At 29.1% G+C, this 27,391-nt stretch overlaps 5 protein-coding genes across 7 annotated transcripts; 3 read left to right on the top strand and 2 right to left on the bottom strand.

Annotated features, from left to right (window-relative positions):
* Positions 1 to 891: 891 nt before the first annotated feature.
* On the top strand, positions 892 to 4,222 carry LOC122524587 (ankyrin repeat and LEM domain-containing protein 2 homolog). The gene is made up of 11 exons (XM_043646902.1): positions 892 to 1,162; positions 1,244 to 1,575; positions 1,662 to 1,973; positions 2,053 to 2,205; positions 2,276 to 2,502; positions 2,571 to 2,718; positions 2,787 to 2,910; positions 3,029 to 3,100; positions 3,195 to 3,300; positions 3,413 to 3,544; positions 3,643 to 4,222. Exons 1-11 carry the CDS (start codon positions 1,045 to 1,047, stop codon positions 3,686 to 3,688), a joined length of 1,770 nt encoding a protein of 589 aa, XP_043502837.1. The 5' UTR covers positions 892 to 1,044; the 3' UTR covers positions 3,689 to 4,222.
* A 465-nt stretch (positions 4,223 to 4,687) lies between these two features.
* Positions 4,688 to 9,234, bottom strand: LOC122524586 (prosaposin). Its single transcript, XM_043646901.1, has 12 exons — positions 9,032 to 9,234; positions 8,470 to 8,575; positions 7,540 to 7,903; positions 6,977 to 7,285; positions 6,719 to 6,907; positions 6,518 to 6,637; positions 6,174 to 6,434; positions 5,963 to 6,097; positions 5,707 to 5,868; positions 5,417 to 5,636; positions 5,027 to 5,340; positions 4,688 to 4,919 (listed from the first exon to the last, which is right to left on the bottom strand). The coding sequence occupies exons 1-12, from the start codon at positions 9,069 to 9,071 to the stop codon at positions 4,851 to 4,853; spliced, it is 2,289 nt and encodes a 762-aa protein (XP_043502836.1). The 5' UTR covers positions 9,072 to 9,234; the 3' UTR covers positions 4,688 to 4,850.
* A 150-nt stretch (positions 9,235 to 9,384) lies between these two features.
* LOC122524585 (helicase POLQ-like) lies at positions 9,385 to 14,343 on the top strand. Of its 3 annotated transcripts, none has more exons than XM_043646899.1 (16): positions 9,385 to 10,437; positions 10,665 to 10,847; positions 10,913 to 11,091; positions 11,180 to 11,246; positions 11,443 to 11,538; positions 11,621 to 11,817; positions 11,897 to 12,042; positions 12,125 to 12,359; positions 12,432 to 12,572; positions 12,645 to 13,056; positions 13,168 to 13,325; positions 13,409 to 13,504; positions 13,574 to 13,747; positions 13,825 to 13,938; positions 14,012 to 14,146; positions 14,227 to 14,343. In XM_043646899.1, exons 1-16 carry the CDS (start codon positions 10,029 to 10,031, stop codon positions 14,314 to 14,316), a joined length of 2,832 nt encoding a protein of 943 aa, XP_043502834.1. In that variant the 5' UTR covers positions 9,385 to 10,028; the 3' UTR covers positions 14,317 to 14,343. The 3 variants fall into 3 exon arrangements, with proteins under 3 accessions (XP_043502834.1, XP_043502833.1, XP_043502835.1); XM_043646898.1 differs by having other exon boundaries at positions 11,180 to 11,356; positions 11,439 to 11,538; XM_043646900.1 differs by lacking the exons at positions 13,825 to 13,938; positions 14,012 to 14,146; positions 14,227 to 14,343 and having other exon boundaries at positions 11,180 to 11,356; positions 11,439 to 11,538; positions 13,590 to 13,710.
* Positions 14,344 to 14,744: 401 nt separating this feature from the next.
* On the bottom strand, positions 14,745 to 16,092 carry LOC122524584 (ribosomal RNA-processing protein 8). The gene is made up of 3 exons (XM_043646896.1): positions 15,657 to 16,092; positions 15,070 to 15,306; positions 14,745 to 14,964 (listed from the first exon to the last, which is right to left on the bottom strand). Exons 1-3 carry the CDS (start codon positions 15,935 to 15,937, stop codon positions 14,745 to 14,747), a joined length of 738 nt encoding a protein of 245 aa, XP_043502831.1. The 5' UTR covers positions 15,938 to 16,092.
* Positions 16,093 to 18,037: 1,945 nt separating this feature from the next.
* LOC122524947 lies at positions 18,038 to 26,387 on the top strand. Its single transcript, XM_043647467.1, has 5 exons — positions 18,038 to 18,205; positions 19,246 to 19,719; positions 23,319 to 23,408; positions 25,768 to 25,833; positions 26,016 to 26,387. Exons 1-5 carry the CDS (start codon positions 18,038 to 18,040, stop codon positions 26,295 to 26,297), a joined length of 1,080 nt encoding a protein of 359 aa, XP_043503402.1. The 3' UTR covers positions 26,298 to 26,387.
* Positions 26,388 to 27,391: the final 1,004 nt, after the last annotated feature.

Below are 27,391 nucleotides of genomic sequence, written 5' to 3'. Positions count from 1 at the left end.
CAATTGTAGACGAATTGAAGTATGCGGAAGTTTCTCTTTCCTTGTTTATTTCTCAATCCTACTCTAATAATATTTGGCGCTTCCTTTAAAATTTACCCTGATGCTAATGTGGCGCCACCCTAATTTGATACATTTCGACGGACCTTTTTATATACAGAGATGATTCTCCTTACCTCTACACTCCATAGCAAATAATAACGACACGTGATTCGGCGAGATGGTAATGCAAAACTAATCACGAATGATGATCGAGAAAATAAAGAAAAATGACCAACAGCCAATCAAAAGTCAATAATTCAACCGCTAATTTCTTGTAGTACTAAGAGAACGAATTGAAAGTGTTTGAAATATTTCTATTATTTTTCTGCAAATTTAAATTGTAAAATTGAAATTATTCTATTTTGTATAATTTTGTTTATTTTTATTTTTTGTTACATAATATCGTTATTATAATTATAAATGAACTAAAATTCGGGTCCCGCGCGAGTTTTTATTTCTTATGTATGCTAACATATATCCATTGTAAATTCAAAGTGTTATTAAATTTTTGCATTGTTATTTGAAAAAATAATTAGGATATATAATTAAGGGAAAATGATTACATTAATTTTACTAACAAAATACAGAGGTCTTTTGATCAATTCATGTAATTGTATTCGAATGTAAGCATACTAAAAAGTGACGTGTAAAAGCAAACGATTGATTGATAATATATGATTGGTCAATTTGTGATACTAACAATTTTAAGAGTTCATTTTAATAAAATGGAATGTTTTAACACAAATTTTTATTTGTCATTTATATTTATAAATCGAATAATATATTAGTAGTGTTTTAACAAACGTGACTATTTATTAGTATTTTCATACGTACAATATTATACACTCTTTATTATCGAATGTATAGTTGCTACTGTTTTCTTTGTGGCATTATTTTTGTATTAAAAATAGATATTGTGATTATTATTAAACTATGTGTCTTATGTAGTATGTGCATGATTGAATATAAAGTATAACAATTAATCTGACTAATAATAACGATAAAATGTTACAAATGGATAATGAACATTCAAAAAATTATAACCTCTCAATTGAAACTGAGTTTCATGCTGTTTACATACCACATGAAAACAATGGATTATTGTTAGATAATAATACAGAAAGTAATTAAAAAAATTATTTATATACTTTTTAAAAATTTCATATTATCAAAGTGTTAGTTTTAATATATTTATATATTATAGATTACCTTCATATTTATACAAACAAAATTGATGCTTTAAAAGTAATAAAGGAACATAAAACAGGTCGTTTGAAAACATTTAAGTCTTATTTTGATGCTAAAGAATATGCTGTAAGTGGACATGAAGAAGCATTCAACTGTGCCAAAAATAGTGTTAATGCAGGAACCCCTGTAATTGAAGAAAAACCAAATAATTTTAAAGCTCCAAAATCTCAAGATCTTATATGTTTTAAAAAATTAATAGAAAGTGGTGATTTAAATGCAGTGAAAGATACGATTTGGGCAAATCCTAGGTATTTAATTGGCAGTGGAGATACACCTGCAATTTTACAAGTATATAATTATTTTGTATTTATAAAAGCATCAGAGAGATAACTATATACAACTATAATAATTATAAATATCATCTATTCTTATAGGAAGGCTGTCGGTATAATGCATTGCATATAGCTGTTAAAACTGGTAGAGCAGATATGTGTGAATTGATATTAAACACCGTAGGAGATACAGAATTCATGCAATTGTTTTATGGTGAAGAAGGAAACAGAAGCTACGTGGACCGGGCAGACATTATGCTAGATTTATACTTAAATACACCTGATAAAGGATTAAATGAGACACCTTTACATTTTGCAGTTAAATTTGGTTTTCGAGATGTAGTTAAAGTTCTTGTTTCTTATTCACAATGTATTAAAACTTTAACTAATAAGTTCAATCAAGCACCTGCTAATGTAAATACAATTAAGAAAGTCTTCCTACTATATTTTATTTTTTTGTACATTACTTTAATATTCTTTGTAATTGTTCTAGATAATATGCAGTAGAAAAGGTCAAGAAAATGAATCCCTCAAAAAAGAAATACATATGCTATTAGAAGAACAATTTTATGTTCCTGTATTAAGAGCCGATGATAAAACAATGCAACCAACCATCGGTGAACCATTTTCTCCAACAAGCCCATTGGTATATTTGTTATAATCATTTTCTTCATAATTATTTAAGATTATATTATAACTTTTAAATATTATTTTAGAATTTGAATAGGGATCCCATAAGTCCATGTGTCAAGGTACGTGCATTTGCTGGACCTATGTCAAAGACGCAAGCAATAGAATTTAGGAGAAAATGGAAAACACCACCGCGTCGTTATAATACTCCTATTAAGAAAGATATTCAAGAGATAAATATTTTAAATTCTTCCAATGAAAATTTAACATTAAGACTTCAAGATACAGAAAAGGGACTTGAACGTATCGGACGGTGTGTATAAATATTTTATGACCTTACATTAAAAACTATAATGAATTATTTAAAAACTTATTCTATAGAAATCTTGCTGAAGAATATCAAGTATCTTGGAAAGAATATTGGCACTTCTTGAATGATTTTGCTGATTTTCGTTGTGTCGATGGTTTGATGAAGCTGGAAAAATATTTGGAACAAAGATTTGCTAAACAGTCATATTATTATGATAAAGTATGTGCAAGCATTGAATTATAAATACATACATATATACACATATACATAAATCTTTTATCTTATAGAAAACAACTAATGAATCCAGTATAGATTCACAACCAGAATTCGTTGATGAGCTCGATAAATTATGCCTCAAATTACAATCAATTTCGTTATTGAACAAATCCGATGAAAATGATAATGATGGAAGTAAGTCAGTTACTTTCTTTTGTACAGACATTAAAAAGAAATTAATCAAAAAATAGCGATATAATAAATTTTAACATTTTTTTAAAAATATTTCCTAATAAAATATATTTATATTTAGATTTATTTAACCTATCAGGAATTACAAATTTATGGAATGATTCACAAAATAAACTTGACATAAAAAATAATGGTAATAATTAATTCAATTTATAAGATATAAATAATATGCATGTATATGAGTATTTATTTATAATTAATTAATCAATATTATTTATGGTTCATAGTTGGTGCAGAATTTTTCACTCCACCATCTACTCCACCATTGATAAATTCTGATTCAGAAGATGATATGTATAGTGCCGAAGAAGGCTGTACATTGTTTATTGAAAAGTCAGTAATATAGGAAATAATTTTTGAAAATACCCTATAATCTAATTTGTAATTAAATACAATTATTTTAATCTATTCAAAATGATAAATTAATATGCATCATACTTTTTAGGGACGTACCAACAAGAATAGATTATGCTGTTTACAATGCTGTTTCGTCTCCTATTGATGTTAATAAATACCCAAACATTTATCGTTGGCGACATGAAATGCAACTCGTTATGAAACGTGAAAGGTCGCAAAGGTTTGAAATTTTATTTATTTGATAAAATTTTATGCTAACATTATTAAACAATAATAATAATAATAATTTTGTTTTTATAATTGTTTTTCAACTTTTAGTCCCAATACTAATACGATCAGAAGAAGATTATTAATGAGTCCATAATATGGACGATATAAAGTACCAAAAGGATTTGTGATAATTCTTATTTTAAACGCACAATATCTATAAAATACAAAATCTATAAGATACAAAGACTGTGAACAGAATGGATAAAAATTTGCAATTTTTGCAATACAATATTAAATGTTAAATGCTCCACATATATATGTATACAATAATTATTTTTTTTTATTGACATTAACAATAAAATTGTTGTATTTACCTACCATTCTTTTTGCAGCCTAAGATGTTAATCTCTCCGAACATTTTATCAAAGATAATGTATATTTAAGATAAAGCTATATTTTCTACATATTTTATACTATGTATATATCAATAGTATTGAGAAAAAACAACACTAATAATAATTAAGTAAATAATAAGTAAGATGTCTGAAATTTTTAATTTTATGAAATTTCTAGAGTATTTTTATCAGATAAAAAACCATAACGTAAGGCAACGTACATAATGTGATCTTCTCCATATATCTGCTTACTATAGATAAGAAGACAATAATAAAAGTTTAAAAACTACGGATAATGCAAGTGTTATTATTACTAAATCGTTTTTAAAACAGAAAGGATATGTTATATTTTAAATTGATAATAGAATTACATGCCGTTGTTGTATAATAATATTCATAGTTATACATTACATATTTTACAAAATATTGAATTACTCACAAAATATTTGATTATAATTATTAGTATATAATTAACCATGTATGTTAATTATTGAGACATAAATGTTTTATTTTGAAATATGTTATTATTATCACAATTAATTTTAAATTAATGCAAATATTGATGTAAGAATAAATCGTATAACTTCATCTAAATAAAATACATTAATTTAATCTCATTTTTAAGAATAATTATCAAGAAGTGTGAGATTAAATTTATTTAAGTGCAAAACTATTTATTTGCAGCAATATTAATAGCAATCTATTTATAATTATCTTTTTCAATTCGCAATAAAATTAAATAATTTATGGTTGCGAAATTTAGGTGGAAGATTCTTTAATTCGCTATGTCCTTGACAATCGATACATTTTTATTTATTATATTTTTTGAAGCCAATTGTCACGAACATAAAATGTTAACATATTATTACAATTATAATCAGCTTCTTATCTTAATATCATGATGCATCACTGCTTATGTGTTTATATGCTATCTACTTTAGGATTATCCAGATGTTTTGACAAAGGGAATTCCTCTAACCGATCTAACATCTAAGAGATTTAACAGATTTTGTGTTAGGATTATAAACAAATATTATTTATATATATAATCAAGCTTATTGAGATATAAGAACAAAGAAACGTAAGAATGCACATACCTTATATTTTTTTGTATTAACTGTACACAAATCGATCATCGTACAAACTTCTTTTGGTGAAACATCCTCCGAAAGAATCTGTATCACAACGTCAACATACTGGCTAACGAATTTGTTACATTCCTCAGAAATTGTCCTTGGAAGATGTTTGCAAACATTATAAACGATATTTTCTATTTCATCTCTATTTTTTTTCTTGCTCATTGCTCTATCAACATACTGCATCACGAATTCACAAATAATGCATGTCGAACTGTCTTTTACTTTATTTTTAGTACTCATTTGTAGTGGAAAATCAGGTATCTCATTTGTCACTGAATTATAAAAGAAAAGATAGTATTAAATGAATTCTATAAATTTGCTTAATAATTAATCATTAATTAGACTTACTTATTTCACCATATTTATCAGTTAAGAAAAAGTTTCTTGGTCCTGGATCTTCTTGTGGATTACACAATTTAATATAAACACAAATTTCTTGCGGTGTAAGATCAGCAAGTAACATTTCGACTAGTTCTGTACTGTACTCTTTCACAAAGTCTGTACATTGATCGATCAAAGTGTTTGGCAAATGATTGCATAATTTGTTAAGCTCATCTTTTATTTTCATCTGGACATAAGGAAATATGTAAAAAAGAAATCTAAACAAATAGTCTAGTTAATTGATTTAATCTAATTACCTCTGTTTTATTATCCTTAATGGCATTATAAATTTGTGTTACTGCAAGCAAACACAATGGGCAGCTTGGCTTATCATGCGTTTCAATTATATAGCCTTTAGGAGCTTCATTCCAAATTTCTATTAGTTCTTCTGATGGACATACATGGATCATTGGACATACCTAATTAAAATTTCGTGATATATTGCAATGTTTATTTTATGTTAAAAAGTTGCACGAACTTCTTGTATAGTATTTTAAAAAATTATTCAATTACCTGAGATGGGTCGATTTCTTGAGCTAAAAGAGCTACAACTGCATCTCCATAAGTGTCAATAAATTGTTGACATTCATTTTCAATATTATCTGGTAATTTTTTACATATTTTTCCAAACATTTCCTTCACTTTTTCCTTAAAGACATATTAAAATAATAATTAATTAATATTTGTATAATTTCATTAAAAAGCTTAATCAAATTATGAATACCTCATTAGAAGGATTCGTAATAGCGTTTTGTAGATAATGCAGTATATATTCACACAGTGCACATCCTTCTTTGCCTCCAAAATCTGTTTGTTGTGACGCAATTGAACTACCGAGAGAAACACCGTATCTTTCAAATGGTAATTGCATTTCTTCTATTTCTGTATTGTGATGTTTCTTCTCAACTTCTTTTTCCATTTTATTATTCAAAATACGTACGCCAATCTCTGTTGCCTTTGCAGAAAGAAGGGGTGCAATTGGACCCTGTACAATAAAGTCAAAATATATTAAACTACTAAATGATTATTAATTAATTTGAAATAATGCTTCATATAATTATTACATACAATTATTCTTTTTCCTGGACTGGGACAGATACCAGACATTTGACATATAGCATTGCCATTTAACTTGTTCGTAAGATACATATATATTTCTGGGTAATATTCATCAACAATCGCCCTACACTGTATAAATATATAATAAAATTTTGTATTTGTCTATTGAGTGAGATAAATATAAAAACTATTTAAAAGCAGAATACATACCTCAGTGGCAAAAGATTTCGTTTGTTTGCAAAGACCCTGAAGTACTAAATGAAATTCAGCTTCTGTAGTGTTTGCTACTAACAAATCTTTTAAATGACCTACAAGCTGTTCACATAATTTGCATGGAAGATCGTCATTAACTTCAACCATACCAACACTGGAAAGTGGTCTCACTTCTACATTTATAGGCTGTAATGTAATGTATGTATTAAATTTACTATATATGTTTCATTATGGTATAGTATTTATCGTATATACTTTTACAGTTCCATCTTCATGTTTATGGAATTTATCGCTACATTGGCCTGATAAATGGCACAAATTCTGTGCATTAAAGTTATCTTGGAGATGAGAATAAATTGCATTGAAATGAGTGAGGATAATGGACGAACAAGCATCTGAAAATGAGCTGAAATCTCCACAAATGTTGAGCATTTGTTCCAACATTTTATCCCTTGGTACATCCTTCAAATTATATTCCATGTGGGTTGCAATTGTAAAACATTTAGAACATTCATCAGGTTCAAGTTCATCTTTCTCCAATGATACGGACTTTAATTTCATATTCTAAAAACATAATATCATAAAAAATAACATAATCATATTAATAAAAATGTTTTGTTCGGAACATATAAAGACTTAGCTCACTTCTTATTTATATTGAACTCTGTTCTATGTTTAGCAATATCTAATCTCGTAAAATTTGTAAATATCTAACAGTCATATTACACATAAGCATTTATCTGTCAATAAGTTATTTTTTCACAACTACAAACACAAAGAAGCTTACATTGTGAAATAAGAAATAATGACAATCTTACCTCTGACGTTTGTTCTTGATATTCACGTAGTAACATATCAATATGCGCTGAATTACAAAGACCTGCTACTGAACATACTACAGATGGATTCATTTGAGAAGCTAGAGTCTCCACAAGTTCAGGAATGAATTGATCAGCAAGTTTTATGCATTCCGTCACTATTGGTTTAATATGAATCAATCTGCAGCTTCCTTCAAAGACTGCTTTCAAATCTTCTTGAGTCTGATTACTTTCCAATTGATCTCGTGCCTGTTGTACCATATCTTTACAGACTCCACAAACTGTATCATTATCTTCCGGAACTTCCATTTTCTCCCAAATATTCTTAATGCAATGATGAGTGGCATGGCAGCTTGCAGAAGTTCTGTTATATCAAAAAACAACAAAATACAATAGATATCATAATTTAATTATTTTATCATAGTATATGTCGATAACATTGATATAGTCGATATTCTAAATACGGAAAAATTAGTATGTATTCGTAGATAGACATTTAAGCTTCTAAAGAAACTTTCTTAAAATGGTAAACAAGACATTTATTCTAAATAATATCTTCTAAAAGTAGTACAGCAAAGCTTAACATTAAACATATAGATGCTTCATATATATTTATTTCTACAATAGCGAGTCAAATGACCCATCTTTAAAAAGTCATGTATTTTAAGATGTATGTATAGCAAAAAATATACCATTTACGCAATGAAAATTACACTAAAAATATGAAAATAACACTGTTACTTGAAATGGTCAAACTAAAAATAAAATCTAACATTCAATAGGTTTTGACAATATTGGATAAATCTTGCGCATACTTGTCATTAAGTTTAAAAAGTCATTGGATCCGTCATGGTAGATTTAATATTAACATTATTTTCTTCTATGAGATAAAATTTATTTCAATAAAAATGCTTAGATTACTAAACTTACATTATGCTTTGACACCAATAAGCTGGTCCCCATGTGCATTCTTGAGCTCCAAATGAATTGGGTTTATTTGCTCCTTCTGCTGTAATAACTATTCTAGCTGTGGATACTACAAAACAAAGATTAAAAAAAAGAAACTATCTTAATAAATATGAATTACTTAATAATATTTATACATGTTTATAAATTGAACATATTTAAAAGGTACATTCAAATGATTAATGCTTCCAGAAGCACATTGTTAACGTCTGAGTCACCTTTCTCGTCTGCTGAATGAGTTTCTTTTTTCTGAATAATATAAATTTACAATCTATGACCAGACTTTGAAATGTCATTATCATGACTACTCGTTTAAATATATATATATATATATAGAGGAAATCATACACAGTTATAAAGAATTAATTTAAGTGTCTAAATATAAAAAAAAATTAAAAGATGAGGATAAAAAATAAAGAGGACCACAAAATGTTCCTTTAATGTCATTAATTTGCTACTAAAATATAAACAATCGATATGGACATAGTAATCCACTACGTCGTAAAGAACAAAGGACGATACTTACCAGCTAAAATCGCGCAAAGCGCGATTAATGTTTCCTTCATTTTCTACCACTACAAAACACTTGATCACTTCCAAAGCCTTTCCAAAAACTTATATCCAATTGGTGTAATTGAAGCTTTTTATTAAACGTAAATAAGTTAGAAATTGATTGATACTACGAACAAGTGACGTATAAACTTTAGCAGTTGCGCTGTTGTGACGACGATACGAAGTTTCAACCGAATCTTTACGAATCATCTATCGCAAGAGGAAGGCGCTGTAAGTTCTACTATCAAAAACAATTATATTGTTGGATATATATATATATATATGTAGTATGTATGTATGTATGTATGAGTCTGTAGATGCGTGTCACGTGCCTCAGAAATTATACGTATATATATCAACAATAAAAAAAAATGATGATTGCAGAAAATACATTTTAAATCACGTCATGCTTTTGAATCATCTTATTCTTGTCGTTTATTAAATTAATAATTATCGATAGTATTACGATTTTTATACGAAAAATGAATAATTATATTTTCTTCAATTAATGTTCCAAAGATCGATATTTATTGTTCTTTGTTAGGAATGATAACTTAAAAATATCAAGTGGGGCCACCTGTCGAAAGATGATTGTACTTTAAACAAGTTTCTTATTGGTTTATTCCACCATATTTTAAATGATATAATATATATAAACATGAACTATACTTTGTGCTTTTATTGGTGGATTTGTTATCTGTCCAACACGTGTTTTGTGTTCTATATACTATTGTTTATTAATAAGCGTTCTTATTTCATTTGAAATTACATATTTATAATGTTAAGATATTATTCATACTTTTTTGTACAGAAGTATATGAATGAACATAAAAATAATGAATGATCTTTATTAATATAGATATAGGAATAAAAAAAAAACTAATTATTTAATTCTATACAAATATTTATCATAAAATATCTGATTAAGTTAGATTTAATTCAAAATTGTTTGTGGTACTGGAAATAATATTATGTCTACTAATCTGAATTCATTTTTTGATGTAAATGTATTTGATAATTTATCTAATAATATAAAAAAAGAAGAAATTGCACAAGTACCATCTAAATTTGTAAATCCAATTACTACTATACTTTCAATGGATGATACAATATTAAAAAATATTGAAGAGAACATTTGTAATGAAATTAACAATTATAACTCTGCTAAGGATGAAGAAGCAAAAACATCTTTTGGAACACCATCAACTTCTAATTTGTTATTATGCAAAGAACAATCAATTGAAAATAAAAGTAACAAAATTGAAACAACTGATTTAATTAATACTTCAGACAAGTTTTTGGAAGATGAATGTGTATGGAAAAACAATAGTTTGTTCGACACAACATTTATTGAACTGTATAATGAGCAGAATAAGCCAGGTAATATTCATAATCTTAAATAATTGAATTATATAAGATCTCTTGTTACTAGTGGTACAAGTGGTATAAATTGTTATATTAATTTTTTTAGGAAACAATTTTATATGAGAAAATTGTATTCTACCTTTTCAACTTAGTTTTTCATGTAGAACCACCCCCTGATCGCTTGTACCACTAGTTACAAGACACCCTGTAAATATATATATAATCAATTTTATATATTACAGAGGATAATAGGCAAATTAGCCATGATATTAATTCAATAAAAAAATTACGTTTAAGTAATGAAGAAGTTACAGAAAAAACTATGCAGTTTAATAATAAAGCTAGCAACATTCATTCTTTTTATGGACTTCCAATAACTGTAAAACACTTAATTTATAAGATTAAGGGTTTTGATACATTATACAGTAAGTATAATACAAATAAACAAATATTCATTTTATTTTTTACATGATATATTTTTACAAACAAGGTTGGCAGGATGAATGTTTGCAATTAGATGCTATAAAAAATAGGAAAAATTTAATTTATGCTCTTCCAACTAGTGGAGGTAAAACTTTAGTAGCAGAGATTTTAATGCTCAAAGAAATAGTATGTAATAAGAAGAATGTTATCTTTATTCTTCCATTCGTTGCAATAGTACAAGAAAAGGTATATAATATTATATATTATATAAAAAATAATTTAATTTTATATATGCATTATGTATTTAAAAATATGTTTATTGTTTCATGATTAGATACAAGCAATGACACCATTTGCTATAAAATTAGGTTTTTTGGTGGAAGAATATGCTGCTACTAAAGGTCAGTATCCCCCTAAAAAACGACATAAAAAAAATACTATTTATATATGTACAATAGAAAAAGCATTAGGATTAATCAATAGTCTAATAGAATTGCAAAGGCTAAATGAAGTAAGTCAAATATGTTAGTAATGTAAATTTATATAATAAATTTATGAATAAAATATTTGTATAATTTTCGTTTTAATTGCAGATAGGTCTCTTGATAGTTGACGAATTACATTTACTTGGTGAAAATGGTGGTCGAGGTGCTACACTGGAAGGTCTTCTTACAAAAATGATGTATATGAATGGTTAAATCAATAACTTCCATTTGACGATAATATTTCTATAAAGCTTGTTTTTATATACGTAATTTAATTTATGATATTTTAGAAAATATACATATAGTTGGTATGAGTGCAACTATAGGAAATTTAGAAGAGGTAGCCCAGTTTCTGAATGCAGAGTTATATACTGGAACTTTCCGGCCTATTAAAATACAAGAGTATGTTAAATGTCAAGATGCTATGTGGTTAATTGATTTACACAAGGAGGAAATATTAACAGACATGAAAAAAGTAGATTATTCTGTAAGTTATTCATAACATATATATATTTTATTTTGTTTTATATGTATATTTATGTTATCATTATGTTTGTTTTTTGAAGTATTCAAAAACAGCTATTGCGATAGATCCGGATAAAATTGGTGGTTTAGTTATGGATATTGTACCAAAAGATTCATGTCTTATATTTTGTTCAAATCGAAAAAATTGTGAAAATATTGCTATACTTATGACAAAAGTATTATTCAGGTATACTATATATCGATTAAATCAAATATGTAATATGCTAAGATATAAAAAGTAATTTATATTAAGTTACATTTTATTGTAGATCCTTGAAAGAGCATAAAATGGAAGAAAAACAAAAATTATTGAAAGCACTTACAAAAGAGGAAGGTTTATGTCCAATTTTGAAAGAAACAATCAAATTTGGTGTAGCTTATCATCATTCTGGTCTTACATCTGAAGAAAGAAGATTATTAGAAGATGCTTTTAGAGACGAGATTCTATGTTTAATATGTTGTACATCAACTTTAGCGGCAGGTATAAATTTACCGGCAAGAAGAGTAAGTACCTCAAATTAAACCAAAATATTCAAACAATTATTATATCTTTTTTACTTTAATATGAATTGACAGGTCATATTAAGAAGTCCATATGTTGGGAATCAATTTTTAAATATTAGTAGATATAAACAAATGATAGGAAGAGCTGGTCGTGCTGGGTTAGGAAATATTGGAGAAAGTATACTTATTTGTAAGAGTAATGAACTTCCAAAGGTACTATTGTATAACATATATATATATATATATGTTGTAAGTATTTAATACAAATTGTTCTATACCACATAGGTCAAGGAACTTTTGATTTCAAAAATGGATGATTCATTAAGCACTTTACATATAGAAAAAGACAGAGGTATAAATAATCTTATTCTAAGTGCTATATTATTATCTATAGCAACAACTCGATCTGAATTATACACTTTAATTGCGAAGAGTTTACTTAGTGTTCAGCAAAAACGTCTAAATATTGATATTAAAAAAGTAATGGATGAAACAATAAGTCTTTTATTTAAGAATGGCATTTTAAAAACTCGTAACATGGATAAATGTAATATTATTAACTCTATAAGTATCGCTATTCCATCTCAAGAAAGTATGTCTATAGAAAATCCTGAAATAATAAAGAAAAAGCCAAAAATAGCTCTAACATCTACAACTAAACTAGAACTTTGTAATTTGGGGCGTGCTGCTATGAAAGGTATCATTTATAAAATACTTTTAATTTATTTTTACTCAATATTTGTAGTCAATTTGACAATATTAATTTTCAAGATGTTTTTGTTTAATATCGGATAAAATTATGTTTAAGCTGGTATAGATTTACAGTGCGCATATGAATTATACGAAGATCTGAAAAAAGCACAAAAACATTTGATTTTAACTGATCATCTTCATCTTTTATATTTGATAACTCCTTATAACATAATCAATCAAATACGACTAATAGAATCTGTTTATTATGATACAGTAAGTAAATTAAATATTTTATTTTTTATATGAAATTATAATTATTTATTTTTTCTAAATAGGAAAAAAAATTTTCTGTATAGATAACAAAACTATCAGAAGCACAAATGGAAATTGTAAGACTTATAGGGATAAACGAATGTATGATAAGTAAATTGCATTGCGGAATAACATCAATGGTATGATATTTTAATATAAAATAATATTTTATTTTAAATTAAAATATTAAAAATTATATTTTAAAACAGAACGTAAATTTCAAAGTGCTTCAGAGATTTTATGTCACTTTAATGATTTATGAACTATGGAATCATCATACGATTTATTCTGTAGCTGATAAATACCAAGTAAACAGAGGAATCGTTCAAAATTTATTGAACACAGTATCATCTTTCTCTTATTCTGTTGTTAGATTTTGTAAGGTATATATATAAATTTTTAATTTATTTTATTATAGATTTAGTTAAATAAATTTCATAATTTTTAATTCTGCTTACAGGAGTTTGATGAATTTTGGGCATTTCAAGAAATATTCAATTCTTTTAGTAAAAAATTATCTTATTGCTGCCCTCCAGAACTCGAAGTATTGATGGAATTACCAACAGTGAAAATAGTATATTATGTCAATTTACTATTAATTATCAAAATTAAAATCTTTTTTCACACAAATAATTTTACTTTAATAGGGTAGAGCATATCAGTTATATAATGCTGGTTATAAATCTTTGCAATCTATAGCTAAGGCAAATCCACAAGAGATGCAACAAAAAATACAGTATCTTACAAAACGAACTGCTATACAAATTATTACTGCTGCTAATGTAAGTTTATCATTAAGTAATATTTCATATATTGTATAATCAAATAATTGCTGTCAAATTTAATTTATTTTGCTTTATAGCTTTTAGTTTTAGAGAGAATAGAAAGTTTGAAAGATGAAGTAGAAGACATTTTGGAAGAAATAGATCTGAGTCAATTAAAAATATTCTGAAGTACATTATAAATTATAAATCAAATGTATATATGTGAATTATTATTATAATGAATTATTTTATAGTTACGAAAATTATTTATATTTGTTCATTGAGTCAAGATAAATTATTTTATATATTTTTAAATAATTTGTATTTAATATTAACTTATGAATTGTGTCGTACAGAACAATGTACTGTAAAATAAGTACTTTGTTTAAGCCGGCACATACATTAACTATCCATTTCGTGTTAAATGTATTACTCCAAGAAAAGTAAACATTGAACAATGTTAGTTTATGGAACAAATCTTCATGTTACTAGTATTTTGATATTTTAAAAAAATATCTGTATTATAGTAAAATAAATAAGAGTGGAAGAGAAATTTTTATTGAATTAATATTTGTTCTTAGAAAACAATGTTTATATATAGTCATATTATATTTATTTAACGCTTTTTGTACAAACATGATTTTAAAGTAATTTTGGGCAGTTTATTTCTTTTATTATTAGTAGTAATATCTTTGATCTTTTTAAAATCTAAGAAGTAAAATAAATCCTTGGATAAGTCCTTCCAAGTATTAGAGAAACCATAAATCTTTAATAATTTAATAAACTCATCAATATTATCAAATCGACTTTCAACTTCAGCAATTTTCAAAATACCACTGGAACAAAAATAACAATTTTCCATATGTATATGTATATATGTATATATATATATGTAATCGTATCACATAAGTTATAATATTTAATATGTAAGTGTTACTTACTCCTTTTTAAGAACTCTATTTGCTTCGAGTATATATTCAGATAGATTTGATCCCATTAAAGACAAGCAGAACACAACAACGTTTACGCTGCTTGTTAAAAGCGGTGTATGAGCCATGTCGCAAGCTATTACTTTGTCATTCATAGAAACAAAATCAAATGAATGTGTCGTTTGCGGAATTGATGCAGCAAGTGTTGCATTTCCACATCCAAAATCAGCAATTATATAATTTTTAGGCCTATAATCATAAAATATATTCTTATATAATTTATACTCTCTATTAAAATTCTTGCGATAGAGCTATGTTGTTCATAAATATGCTTTCACTATATAGACATTCATATAGCAAATAAATTTTTACTACATAGGCAATATATATAATGCAAATATTTTATTGCAAAGTAGATAATGAATCGGATATTAAAATGTAATGCATTAAAAAAAATTAAAAACGAATGCAAAATATCAATGGGTGATTGTAGTCACCAGTGGAACGCAATGGGCATCGAATAGTGGGTGACTTTCACTGATAATATTGAAAAAGTTAATATTAATCTTATGAATAAAATAAACAAAAGATGGACTTACATCTTTTTAATCGAATCAATTATGATATCTAAAGGATTTAAGGCCCAGCCCTCAATTTGTAGCTTATAGGTCTCATGATAGTTTATAAAAGATTTAGGGTCTTCCTGAAATAATTTTTTAGATTGTGTACTAGTATTATTGTTTAGAACTTCATTCATAAATCTAAATCTTGATGGTTTCAGTAATTCCTTCATCCTTTGTCTTAATGTAAGATGCTTCTTAGTTTCCTTATCAAAAGACCTTAACAATTCATCGTTCGTTTTTTGTACAAATTGGTCCATGTCGAATTCTTCCTCAGCTTTGGTGCTTGTTTCATCATTAACTGTATTTTCTTCTATCTTCTTTGGTTTTTGAATTTCATATGGAGGATTATTATATTTTTTCTTTATTGCACCTTTTCTTTTTAATCCTTTGGTTTGATTATTTCCATTATTTTGTTGCGGTTTTTTTTGTTTTTTTTTCCTTTTTCTTATTTTAGGTTTACTATTATTAATAGCTTCTTTTTTTACTGTAATATTTTTATGAATAGGTGTATTATTTCTTTTTTTCATGTCATCGATACTTCTTAACTTTTTTTTCTTTTTAATAGTAGTTAAATTAGATTTGGGTACGAAAGTATTTTTCTTTTTTTCTTTCTGCAAAAATAATATATTAATCATATGTAACATTTCTTATTTAATAATTTGTTTCTGATAGTTATAACCTCTAAATATATTACCTTTGTAGAAACTTTTTTCTTGTTTTTATTAGTCTTACTCATGTTTAATAATTATTCAATTTCATCAATAAAAAAATTGAAACAAAATTAATTGATCGAAAACACTTCACTAAACACAAACTATTTATTGACGTTGTACCAATTCACGTGTTTACGTATCTTTAATCGCACATTTGAAAGTCAGTGTTACCAACTGTAAGTTGGACACAATTAGAAATAAAATCACTAGTATATATACATTTTGTTTAATATTAATTAAATTGAATTGAAAATAGAAAAAGTCTTACATTTAATAATTATGTACCTTATTAATCAAAAAATGGAAACAAAATTGATTGATTCAAAATACTTTATCAAATGCAAATTTAATAATATTAAGTAATAATATAATATATATTATTATAATTTATTTAATTAATAATATTTACTGTTAACTTTAATAATTTATATTTGTAAAGATTTCAAATATTTTAAATTGAAATTAAAATAAAACATTTAGATAGTATAGTACGTATTTTAAAGACGGGATGTACATAGTGGAATTTATAAGTTTTTCATTTTTGAAATCGTCTATAGTGTTTTAGGGTAATTCTTAATTATCATTAGGTTTTTTAATACTAAATAAAAGTCTGACATGATTGTAAACAATTTTAAAGCAAAATGGTATTTGTACAAATGCGTTAAATAAAACAAAACACGTATTAATTATTAAATATAAAAGCGTTAATATATATAATATCTATGAATATATTGTAGTACCAATTTATAGGTAAATCGATAGCAAACATTTCTTATATTCTTTAATTGTAATTAATTATTTTATAATTGCTATATTATGAACAATGAATAAGAATTGTTCTTGCGATGTCAATATATTCCGCTGATTCTTTGGAAAACATAAATCGTAATTTAAACATTGATGATACATCCAATAGAAATAATATTGTAATTAACCAAAAGCGGAAAGAAGAGACATCAGTAAAATCACAAAATCATTCTCCTTTTTATTTGAAACACGTTACGCAATTATCGTCTTCAATAAATAGTAAGAATTATCCTGCTTTTTATTATCTTCGATAAAATATTAATTTTCTCATTAATATTAAAAGAAATTCCTATTGAATTTTTACGTACACCAATAGACATGGCAAGGTTTAAGCTTATAGCTCAAGCTTGAACATTATCATGTTGTTGTCGTTGAAATCAGTTGGAAAAAGAAAGAGGTATGTAATAAGCGATGTCGTTGATAAAGCAAAAGGAAATCTTCGATTGAATAGAAGTCTTCAATAGAAAATTTTTTTTACTTTAATACAAGAAAAGGGAAGGGAAAGGAAGGGAAAAGAAAAGAAAGAAAATATTTTCAGACGGCGAAGGATCTAATGAAACCGTGCAGAACTGTAGTCACGACAGGAAACCGAACACTCTCAGTGGTAGGAATGCGATAATTGCTAAAGGAAAACTTGCAAAAGCGTCCCGACGGTTAGAATTCTCGACGACGACGACGACGACGACGACGACGACGACAAGAAGGAAAGAAATAGAAGAGGCGGAAGTGAAGAGGAAGGAGAGGCACAAGAGCGCAAATCGTAACGAAGGAAGAAAGAAGAACGCGAATGAAAGAAGGCCGGAGAAAAAGGAGGATGATCGTCTCTCAGGAAAACCCATGGGATTTTTCTCAAAGACTACACCTTCTTCTTCTTCTACGAAATGCAGTTTCCATGTCGAAAGCATCGAGGATGAGAAAGCTACTACCGAGATGACCGTGAAGGCTCATAGAAAGTTAGCCAACGTGTTATCAACGTCAGATGTGCAGACCTTCAAAAAGTCCGAAGTATCTTATCTGGAAGTTTATCGACATAGGTTGAGTTAGTTACTTTTAATCTGTATTTTAATCAAAATTTACTTAATAACGATCATTCTTTTTAAAACAATTCCTTTTTTTTATATTTTATTTTGCTGGATTTGTTATACCTTGTTTTCATGGGACTTAGATGATGAAGCTGTTAAATTTACCGTAACGTATACAATTACATTCGGTCCTTTCATTTGAATTTACCACGAGCAATTCTGGCACTCGCCTTTTCTACATAATAAAATTCTGATTTAGTTGTTTTTCCAGAGAGAGATAGAGAGAGAGAGAGACTGAGAGAGAATCCACTTACATTTATTTTAGCTCGGTAACGGTTATAGTTTGTTCATTCCCTTTACAAACGTAAAGTCTTGGCTTTTTACGAAAGCTCCTACAGAACAAGTGAGGAGGGATAAAGAAAGCGTTTTGTCGGAAAAAGTGTATTCTTTGTTCTTGATTAGACGTCGTCTTTCTCGATCGTAAAGTTTGTAAAAATGGCTGGAGAAAAGAGAAAAGGAGAGAGAAAGTGGAAAGAGGAAAGAGAGGGTAATCTCGTCGCTTCGAGATGGATCCCATCCTCTTTTTCTCTCCTGTTGTAATCTCTTCTTAATATTATGAGCACGCGGATACCTACACGATAATATTTCACGAAGAGAAATGGCGCCATTAAATATGGAGGTAGGAGCACTTTGGAAGCTCGATGTAGTCCAAAGGCATTGAGTTAGGCGTGCGGAACTAATTTGGATGAGACAAATGTCCGTAAGTTTAAGTAAACGCGTGGATAAAATCACATTGAGATGAGATTTTGAAAAGTGGAAGGGTGTCTATCGGATTTATGTTGAAAATATGTCAAAAGATATTTTGAAAGATGTTTTTATCGATTCTATTTTATATTTATCAACGTCTATCCTGGGAAATATTAGATTTGATTTCGTACACATGATTTTACACTTACGCTTGTAATATCTCAAACGTTTGAAACATTACACGTGTCGATTTTAAGAGGACGAAGACGGTGGTAGGTTGAACGAAGTATCTCACTGTTTTTCTCGATTTCAGGTTTGCCGCGTTACAAACGTGTTATTCGATCTCCGGAGGGATCGAACCTGTCGATTTACGCAGACAGTCTACGCGAGAAACTCGTAGTAGGAGGAATGGAGGAAGAAGGAGGTGGTCGTATCTCCTTTTCTGGTTCCTCAAGGGACGATCAAAGCGAACTCAGCTTCTACCAACGTCTCATCGAGCGTTCCGCGACGCGGTTGCCTCAAACCATCAGATCCTGTGAGACCTTGCGTCCTCTTTGCGTCTCTATGGATTCACCAAAGAGTTCAGATAATTTTACTAGAATACGAACGCCCTTCAAAAGCACCCTTTCCGAAAGTAGATTGGTCAAAAAGCCTACTTATAAACCATATACCATCGAAGATTATCGAAGTTTACCTATACCAAAACCTGATCGCTCTCTTGGACCGGACAAGGAAGAGATATTGGCTAAGGTATCTTTTTTCTTTGATCTTCTTTTGATTTAATATTTATCTTGCATATATTATAAACAAATAATGGAGTTATTCAAAGTAATTGTACCGTAATTAAACTAAACTAGCTAAACTAGTCGAGGAAAGAAAGACCACTCGGAATTATTTGCTTATCTTTTCTCTAAACAGATTTTATATTGTTCAATAAAATCCGAGTCGAATAGTTCGTTCCCTTATATTTATCACACACACACACACGCGCGCACATGAAACGTAGTATATTTATGTTTATATATAAAGGTAAGGTGTAATTAAATTATTAAATTAGAATTTTACTTAACTCCACTTCATTTTCGTAAGGATCTTATAATTAGTTAATCGAGAATATTAACATTCCTTTAAATATCCGAAATAGTTTGCGGTATTGAGATTGGCATAGTAGTTTGACTCAACGATGTTCTCCTAAACCAAGCGAATAGATATATCTTCTCGTTCGGCTACTCACGTTGAAGGGTAATCAGGCCGAGTTAGAAGCATTCGGTACTTCAACGGATGGGTCTCACGGTTCCGTTTCATTGCTTCCTTCTCGAAAGTTAAGCTGCCAACAAGTTCGAACGTAGCTAAGAAAGCAGAGTCGAAGAAACTTTGCTGTTTCGTCGACCCGTCACAGTTTACAATTTCACGGAAGACGTAAAGCGAGTTAGGTTGTCGCATGGCTCCGTAAGTTCAATCTAATAAAGATGCGGCTGTTTCCTACCACCTGTCTTACTATAGTATTCTCTCTTTCTCTTTCTCTCACTTTCTTTCTTCTCTTGTGTACTACTTTCTTCTCAAAAGTCCAAGTATAGTAGTAGAATATAGTATACTCGCGGAATTGAATCCTGATGTTTCCGGGGTTCGCTCAAGAAGAAGTCCTCACTCGAATATAGGAGAGAAGAAGTCTACGTAAATTCGTTTTAAATCAAGTCTTGGAAATAGAGATTGTTATCATAGTTAATTCTCTACAAAAGGTACTGTACTTTAGTTTTGTTTTTTATCTTTTCTACAGCATCATTTGTAACAAGTTTAAGGATGGAAATATAATTGTATATTCAATCGTAGAAAGATGATTGAAATGTATTATTATTATTATTTTTATTGTTATTATTATTTATTGATTTATCAAAGAAATATAAGGAAGGGTGAGAGAGGAAATATATTTATCTTAAAACGAATACTCAAGAAGAATACGCTTATCGTCTTCTCATAATAGAAGATACTGTAAATGTTATGGACCCTTTGAAAAGAATACTCCTAGCGCGTAGAAAGTTTCGTAAATTTTTCAGATTCGCAGGCACGAAGCGAGGCAAAAGTAGGTTTACTGAAACTCGTATCTTGGATTTTCTTACTTCCAACTACGTGCATGGTTATAGTATTTTCTTTTGTACGTCAGTGTGCGACTTTAGGACATAGGTATGGCAAGAGAGAAAAGGAAATAGCGTTAGCTAGGACTGCAAAAACAATTTTAGCGGATTGGAAATTAAGATTTCATACTCCCTTGCCAAATACGAGTACAATGTTGCATTCAATATGTCAGAAATCTTCTTTTCCTCTTTCACTTTTTAACTGTTTTCTCGAAAAATTCTTGAATATGTATACAGACATTTCTCGTGTTTTGTTTGTGACATAAGTAACTATTTGTATCATTCTCTAATTCCAAGAATTGAATAACAAATGTATAACTATACTTTTAAACATTTAAATGTTCGGAAAAAAGCAATAAACCAAATAAATTTTATGGTTGTTTTTATTACCCTTTTACGGAACCTCCATAAAAGGTGAATAAAAATTTTATAACACAAATCGGCTTAAATATTAAAATAAGTTTACAACATTTATGTTTGAAAAATTTTGGACACATGCAAAAAATTTCGATTTCATAAATATATCGTTTATTAGTTTATCATAATTGGATAGGTCAAAGATATTAATAATAAATTTGTGTAGCTTTTATATGCATTATTTTTCATAAGCATATAAGTTAACTTATCATTATATAGAATTATCGAGTAAACAGAAGAATTGAGAAATAGAAAAAAGGATAAGTAAAAATAGATAAGTTTAAGATCTAATGTAAGAGAATAAATTGACTTTTAGCGAATTTGCGCGCATCGATAAAAAATATAGATCAAATATTAAGCATAAATAATTTTTGATAGAGGATAAGTGGTTTGACACGGTTGGTCTCTAATTTTGATGTACTTATTTTAGAGATAGAGAAATAGACGTAGAGATGGAGAGATATTATAAATATTATATGTTAAGAATATTTTTGCTATTCTTAAAGTTAATTATCCCGATGTGTGTTAGTTGTGTGTAGTAAGTGAGAGAGAGAGATAAGAAAAAAATATAGAGATTCAGTGGGAAAAAAATAGAAAGATCACGAAGTGAAGGGGTTAAAGGGTAGCAAGGGTGGTTCGTTCGACCGTCGGCTCATTTAACTTTTAAGAACGACCTCGTGCACTACGTTCGGCACACTCCAGCAAACCTTTTCTCAACTAGATAACCTATTCTCACTTTTTCTCTTTCTCTCTTTCTTTATCTTTATCTTTATCTATATATCCTTTTACCATTCTTCCTTTCTCTTTCACACCTTCCACATATTCTCTCGTCCTCTCGTTTCCTTCGCATTTCTCTCGTTCGACGGGACATTTGCATAATCTACTTTGTGTCGGATTCAAGCCGGTAAGCACCTTCGGATACCTTGACGATTTTCTGTGCAGCCGAATCGATCGACCCTCGGCACTCCTTTAAAACCCTTTAAGCTCTGCGCTTTCGTCTAAGGGAGGATCGTTCCCTTTCTCTTGGGAATATTTAAATTCTTTCGCAACGATGCTATCACCGATGATCACCATATAAATTGGTATCAGAAGTTTTTTTCCTCATGAAAACTTTTGTCGAAAACGAATAGTTGTCAAAGTCTCGACGATTTTTTCTAACTACGATAGAAAATAATCATTTATATATATATATCGTTATGTTTCCTTCCACAAAGAACTTATCATCAACATTATCGGAATTCCTATTTTTTGTTCGTCAGATATTCTTTCGGAAGAGCGACTAGAAAGAGGGAATTCTACATATATATTATCTCTATAAATCATTGATAAATAATTGATGTATTTTAAAACAAAATGTTAGTAGAACCGTGAATGTGTGTATTCGATGTCGTAGAAAACGCTTGAGTTTATCCAGTTGAACGAATACTTTCGCGTTGGAAGAAAAGCCAAAATATCTTTGCGAGTAAGTTATAACTCTTGAGCAACAACAACAATAACAATTGCATCCGTAGACGAGTGTAGATATACATATAAAAAGATACACTTTGGCATAGAGTACATATGTTTGTGCATATATACATAAATATATATACCAGTACACGTAAGGTACTACCTACCAACGACGTATATTTCCTCTCCGTGAAACTTCCGTAAAAAGTAAATAAAGCCTTTGGATGGCTTTGGAAAGATGGGCTGAGGTAAGGGAGGCAAAAGAAAGACAGAGATAGATTCACCCCATGTGTTTAGTTTGAAAGTTTGGTTTGAGGACTGGGTAGCTTTAGGGCTTGTTTGTTGTTGCAGAGAGAGTGGCTGATGCGGCGGAGGTCATACGGAGACTCGGTTAGTGAACGTAACCGCCAGCAGATACTTCACACAGCACAGAGATTCAAGGTACGAATGCACCGATATGCAACAACCTACCAGTTAGTACGACGAATTCGTGCTTTCCTACGGTAATGCTTTGAGTTTCATATACTTCGTATACTTCTTTTTAACAAATGGATACTTCATATATATATGGCGCATAGAATATATGATATTAGAATGAGATAGATACTAGATTTTTAAGATTGCTTTTTTTTTTTAATTATAATTTTATAATATAATATTATAATAATTATTCGTAGTAACTATACCGTCTTGTTTAAAAAAGTACTATAACGCGAATTTATTTATATCTTCGTATTGAAAGAAAAAAAAATTTTAAGATATATGAAAAGAATGTATCAATTTATGCCAAATAAGCTGGAGAACAATCGATAAGGTTAATGGTCAAATGCTTCAAAATTTTTCTTTTTCGATGTGCAATTTCGAATTGCCGAGTGATATTTTTTTCCTCTCTCTCTCTTTCTCTTTCTCTCTTCTCTCTAAGTGTGGCTTGTAATTAGCAGGAAGGTGTAACGATTCAACGTAAAAAAAAAGCACTCGCATCGAATGTTCACTAGAATAAAAGTAGAGAGAGAGAAGGTGTCCGATGAAAGAAATAAGTGAAAAAGGAGTTAAAAAAAAAAAAGAATTTAACAAACGTAACGGATGTTACCGCCGAGCGAGGTGCGAATAGGTAAATTGACACTAGCGTTGTTCAGTTACATTGTGGTCGATATTTAATTGCCAATTAGTGAATGCAAGGAGCCACGTTGAACGAGGACTGGTTCGTTTTACACGTAATATAGACCATAGTTGAGTCTTGGTATAACGTTATGCAAAAGATTTATTAACAATATTAATTACGCACATTAATAATTATTTTATGTTAACAACGCCAAGTATCTTTTATTATTTGCCTCATTTATATTTTTAATCATGAAAAATAATTCGTATTAATAAGATTTTGATATTTTATTCATTTTATTTTCAATGGTTCCTAATAAACCATTTTTTATGTATTATGTGTATTATTGTATCATGAAACGATACAATAATACGTGAGAATTTCAAGAACCACGATGCCAACTGATTAACAGAATATTTATTTAATACCGGTATTTCACGTTTGTCGCTGGATAGGGGAACTAATTATTTTTACGCTGTAAAATTTTGTTAATTCCCTTGGTAATACGCTTATGAAGGATTTTAATGATTTCAGGAAGTAGACGATGTACACGTTAATCATATAAAATGTTTGATAGATATGACAGAAACGTAATCATAAAAATGAAAAGTTACAAATTTCGTTAATTTTATAATGTTTTATTTATAATTATAATGAATTCTTTTGTTTAGAAAATAACGAACCTTTGATTAAATCTTTTTAGCTTTATTTATACAATGAGTACGCCAATTAGATAGACATTTTTAAGAGGTGAAACATGAAATGTAAAAAATTAAGAAATTATAATTGACTCTTTTAATTCTAATTGGTATCATAATAATTATAATAGAATGTCATATGCAGAAACCAGTCGATTCCTAGAAGATCATTTATTAGAGTAAACCGAGCACAATTAATTCTAGTATAGCCTTTGTTCGACAAAGGACAAGAAAGCATCATTCTGAAACGTTAAATTCATGTGAAAGACGTCCCTGCATCAGTATATAATTCGAAATTGGCATAGATGGTGTTGGTTTAAGCAATGCCACTCGAACGTGAATCCAATTATAAGCACAAAGCGAACGACGCGAGCCACAGGAACCACGAGCAATGAGGAGACGGGGTTTGAGAGCAGAAGGGATAGAAGTGCTAAGGGTTGCTCGTTTCTAGTATAGAATCTGGCCGAGCACTACATACGTATCTATATTCACGAATAGGGGGTAGGATCTATGCTTGTAGTGACGTAGGACACTGGAATTTGATTTTACGTATATTTGACCTTTCGGAAGCTACTGTGCACAGTACTAGAGGCATCCTTTCTATTTAACAATTTATATATATATATATTATATATACGCGTTGGAGAAGACGCGTTTAGAGTTCGCATCATCGATACGATTTCCAAGATGGATTTGGATGCATCACGTACCTAGCGTGAAATCGATTTCATACATCGACCTTTCCTCTTCTTTGCCAAGATTTACAAAGAGAAAGACAAAGGTAAGGCGATTTGTAGCCGATGATCGAATGATCTTCACACAAAGTTGTTACCATTCGATCGTATCTTATCGAAGGATACAACTAAAAGAGGATAAAGAAATTCGACTTTAAAGAATCGTTTCGATTTTCAGGATCTTTTTCTTCTATATAAGTTCTCAGTTCTCGTTCTATTCTTCTTTTCTGGATACCGCGAAACACTGATTTTCTTTGTGTTCACAGTCGCGACGCATCGCGCCTCGAAAATGTTTTCTACCTTCTTTGAAGCATCGGGATACCGATCTGAAGGTAAGTCGAGCGTTTTTTTCTCTCCTTTTCCCTTTTCTTCCTTTGGATTTGCACGGCTTTGCTTGATCTTCTGTACGAGATTTCATTGTGAAATTACCCGCTTGAATTCACGATAGAATGTTCAAGTCAAAGAAAAATCGTGAATTTTATATAGATTGTTCCTTTTTCTTTACTTTTCTTAGATCCATACAAATTCATCGATTACGGAGAAGACGGTAAACGAAAGTAATGATAATGTCGAGAGGAAAAATCATTTAAATCGTTCTACTAAAATCCTGATATCGAAAAAGAGCACGCCAAATTCATCGAGGAAGAGCAAGAAACAGGACAAATCAGTGAAACGTTCCATCAATCTAAATTCTTCCGATCATTTCGAAGATTCTTATTTGGATTCTTTGCAACAACGACATTTACGTGAGAAAGAGTTGGTAGATAAATTAATAAGACAAGCAATTACTTCTTGATTATCTTTATATTTCGAACGTAAGATAATTTATTGTTTATTTATTGCAAGCTAAAATATTAAAATCATCCTACACTAACGTATCGTTAAATATGTCACTGAATTATTTGCCTATTTTTATTTATTTACTATTATAGTAGTTATAGCAATTCATTTAAATTAATTAAAATATATGAATGGCTACATTTCGTTAACCAACACTACAGGTGTTTCTTTAACTTCGTCATAAAGTATATATAATATATGTACGTATCATTTTACAAGATCCATTTAAAAATGTTACATTTAAGCCTTTTATAGCGCGTACTTATTACCGCAAAGAAATTAAAAGAAAAATGATGCCAGTGAATCTCTAATAGTTAGAGTCGTGGTACGATGAAAGTGTTACTTTTGATACCTTTATATTTCCAAGCAGACATATTTGCTCTATCGTATTATGTTATCATGTATGGTCAGTATGTTTTTCTCAAAAAGTCAAACGGAGATAAAAAAATATATAGAAACATGATTTCGGTCGCTTCGTTACGAATGTTCCTTTCATATATAAACTGTCGTGGTACCCGAGAGATTAGTCGAACCATGAAATATTTAAACTTAATTCCATCGATATAAATTATTCGGAGAACGTTATCTTGGGAGTTACTCCGTCGGTTTCATTGTTATATCCGAATACGAGCTTGGTTTTCCTTGCGAAGAGAGTTTGAAGGAGAAGGAGAGTCAAGGGAGAGAAGGGGTAGAATTCGTACGTAGATATGTGTACTTGTACACGAGAGACTCGTACTTGTACACGGTTTATACGGACGACAGCGAAGCGTACGGTACGTTGGGGAAATGCGTATACTGCAGGCTTTGCCTCTACAAGATCCAGAAATTATTCAATGCTTTTGACTTTGCCGAGATCGCAAAACCGGGTGAATGTACATCAATGATTTTAAACGATGGACGATCTGAAAACGCGGAAGATAAAAATTGATTGGACTTTTACGTAAGTATTACCATAAATGTTTTCATTTGTTTTCGAACATTAAAACGTGTCTCATTCACAAATATTCTACTTCATTGAATTATTCTATGGAAAATAATTTTATTTACATC

Source organism: Polistes fuscatus, unplaced genomic scaffold (assembly GCF_010416935.1).
Source record: "Polistes fuscatus isolate 324 unplaced genomic scaffold, CU_Pfus_HIC Scaffold8, whole genome shotgun sequence".
Lineage (NCBI taxonomy): Eukaryota > Metazoa > Arthropoda > Insecta > Hymenoptera > Vespidae > Polistes > Polistes fuscatus.
Note: the sequence above shows the minus strand (reverse complement) of the source record. Positions and strands in the feature narration are given on the sequence as shown.

Excerpts from the sequence above, each read along its gene's own strand:
- LOC122524587 (XM_043646902.1), top strand. The coding sequence starts at position 1,045 with ATGTTACAAATGGATAATGAACATTCAAAAAATTATAACCTCTCAATT. Across the intron at positions 2,206-2,275 it reads TTTCTCCAACAAGCCCATTG|AATTTGAATAGGGATCCCAT; the intron begins GTATATTTGTTA and ends ATATTATTTTAG. Across the intron at positions 2,911-3,028 it reads TGAAAATGATAATGATGGAA|ATTTATTTAACCTATCAGGA; the intron begins GTAAGTCAGTTA and ends ATTTATATTTAG.
- LOC122524586 (XM_043646901.1), bottom strand. The coding sequence starts at position 9,071 with ATGAAGGAAACATTAATCGCGCTTTGCGCGATTTTAGCTG. Across the intron at positions 7,904-8,469 it reads TATTGGTGTCAAAGCATAAT|AACTTCTGCAAGCTGCCATG; the intron begins GTAAGTTTAGTA and ends TTGATATAACAG. Across the intron at positions 5,341-5,416 it reads TGATAAATATGGTGAAATAA|TGACAAATGAGATACCTGAT; the intron begins GTAAGTCTAATT and ends TTTATAATTCAG.
- LOC122524585 (XM_043646898.1), top strand. The coding sequence starts at position 10,029 with ATGTCTACTAATCTGAATTCATTTTTTGATGTAAATGTATTTGATAAT. Across the intron at positions 11,539-11,620 it reads AAAAATGATGTATATGAATG|AAAATATACATATAGTTGGT; the intron begins GTTAAATCAATA and ends ATGATATTTTAG. Across the intron at positions 13,939-14,011 it reads AATTACCAACAGTGAAAATA|GGTAGAGCATATCAGTTATA; the intron begins GTATATTATGTC and ends TTACTTTAATAG.
- LOC122524584 (XM_043646896.1), bottom strand. The coding sequence starts at position 15,937 with ATGGACCAATTTGTACAAAAAACGAACGATGAATTGTTAAGGTCTTTT. Across the intron at positions 15,307-15,656 it reads ATTGATTCGATTAAAAAGAT|GCCTAAAAATTATATAATTG; the intron begins GTAAGTCCATCT and ends TTATGATTATAG. Across the intron at positions 14,965-15,069 it reads AATAGAGTTCTTAAAAAGGA|TGGTATTTTGAAAATTGCTG; the intron begins GTAAGTAACACT and ends TTTTTGTTCCAG.
- LOC122524947 (XM_043647467.1), top strand. The coding sequence starts at position 18,038 with ATGGGATTTTTCTCAAAGACTACACCTTCTTCTTCTTCTACGAAATGC. Across the intron at positions 18,206-19,245 it reads AGACCTTCAAAAAGTCCGAA|GTTGAACGAAGTATCTCACT; the intron begins GTATCTTATCTG and ends AGACGGTGGTAG. Across the intron at positions 19,720-23,318 it reads AGGAAGAGATATTGGCTAAG|AGAGAGTGGCTGATGCGGCG; the intron begins GTATCTTTTTTC and ends TTGTTGTTGCAG.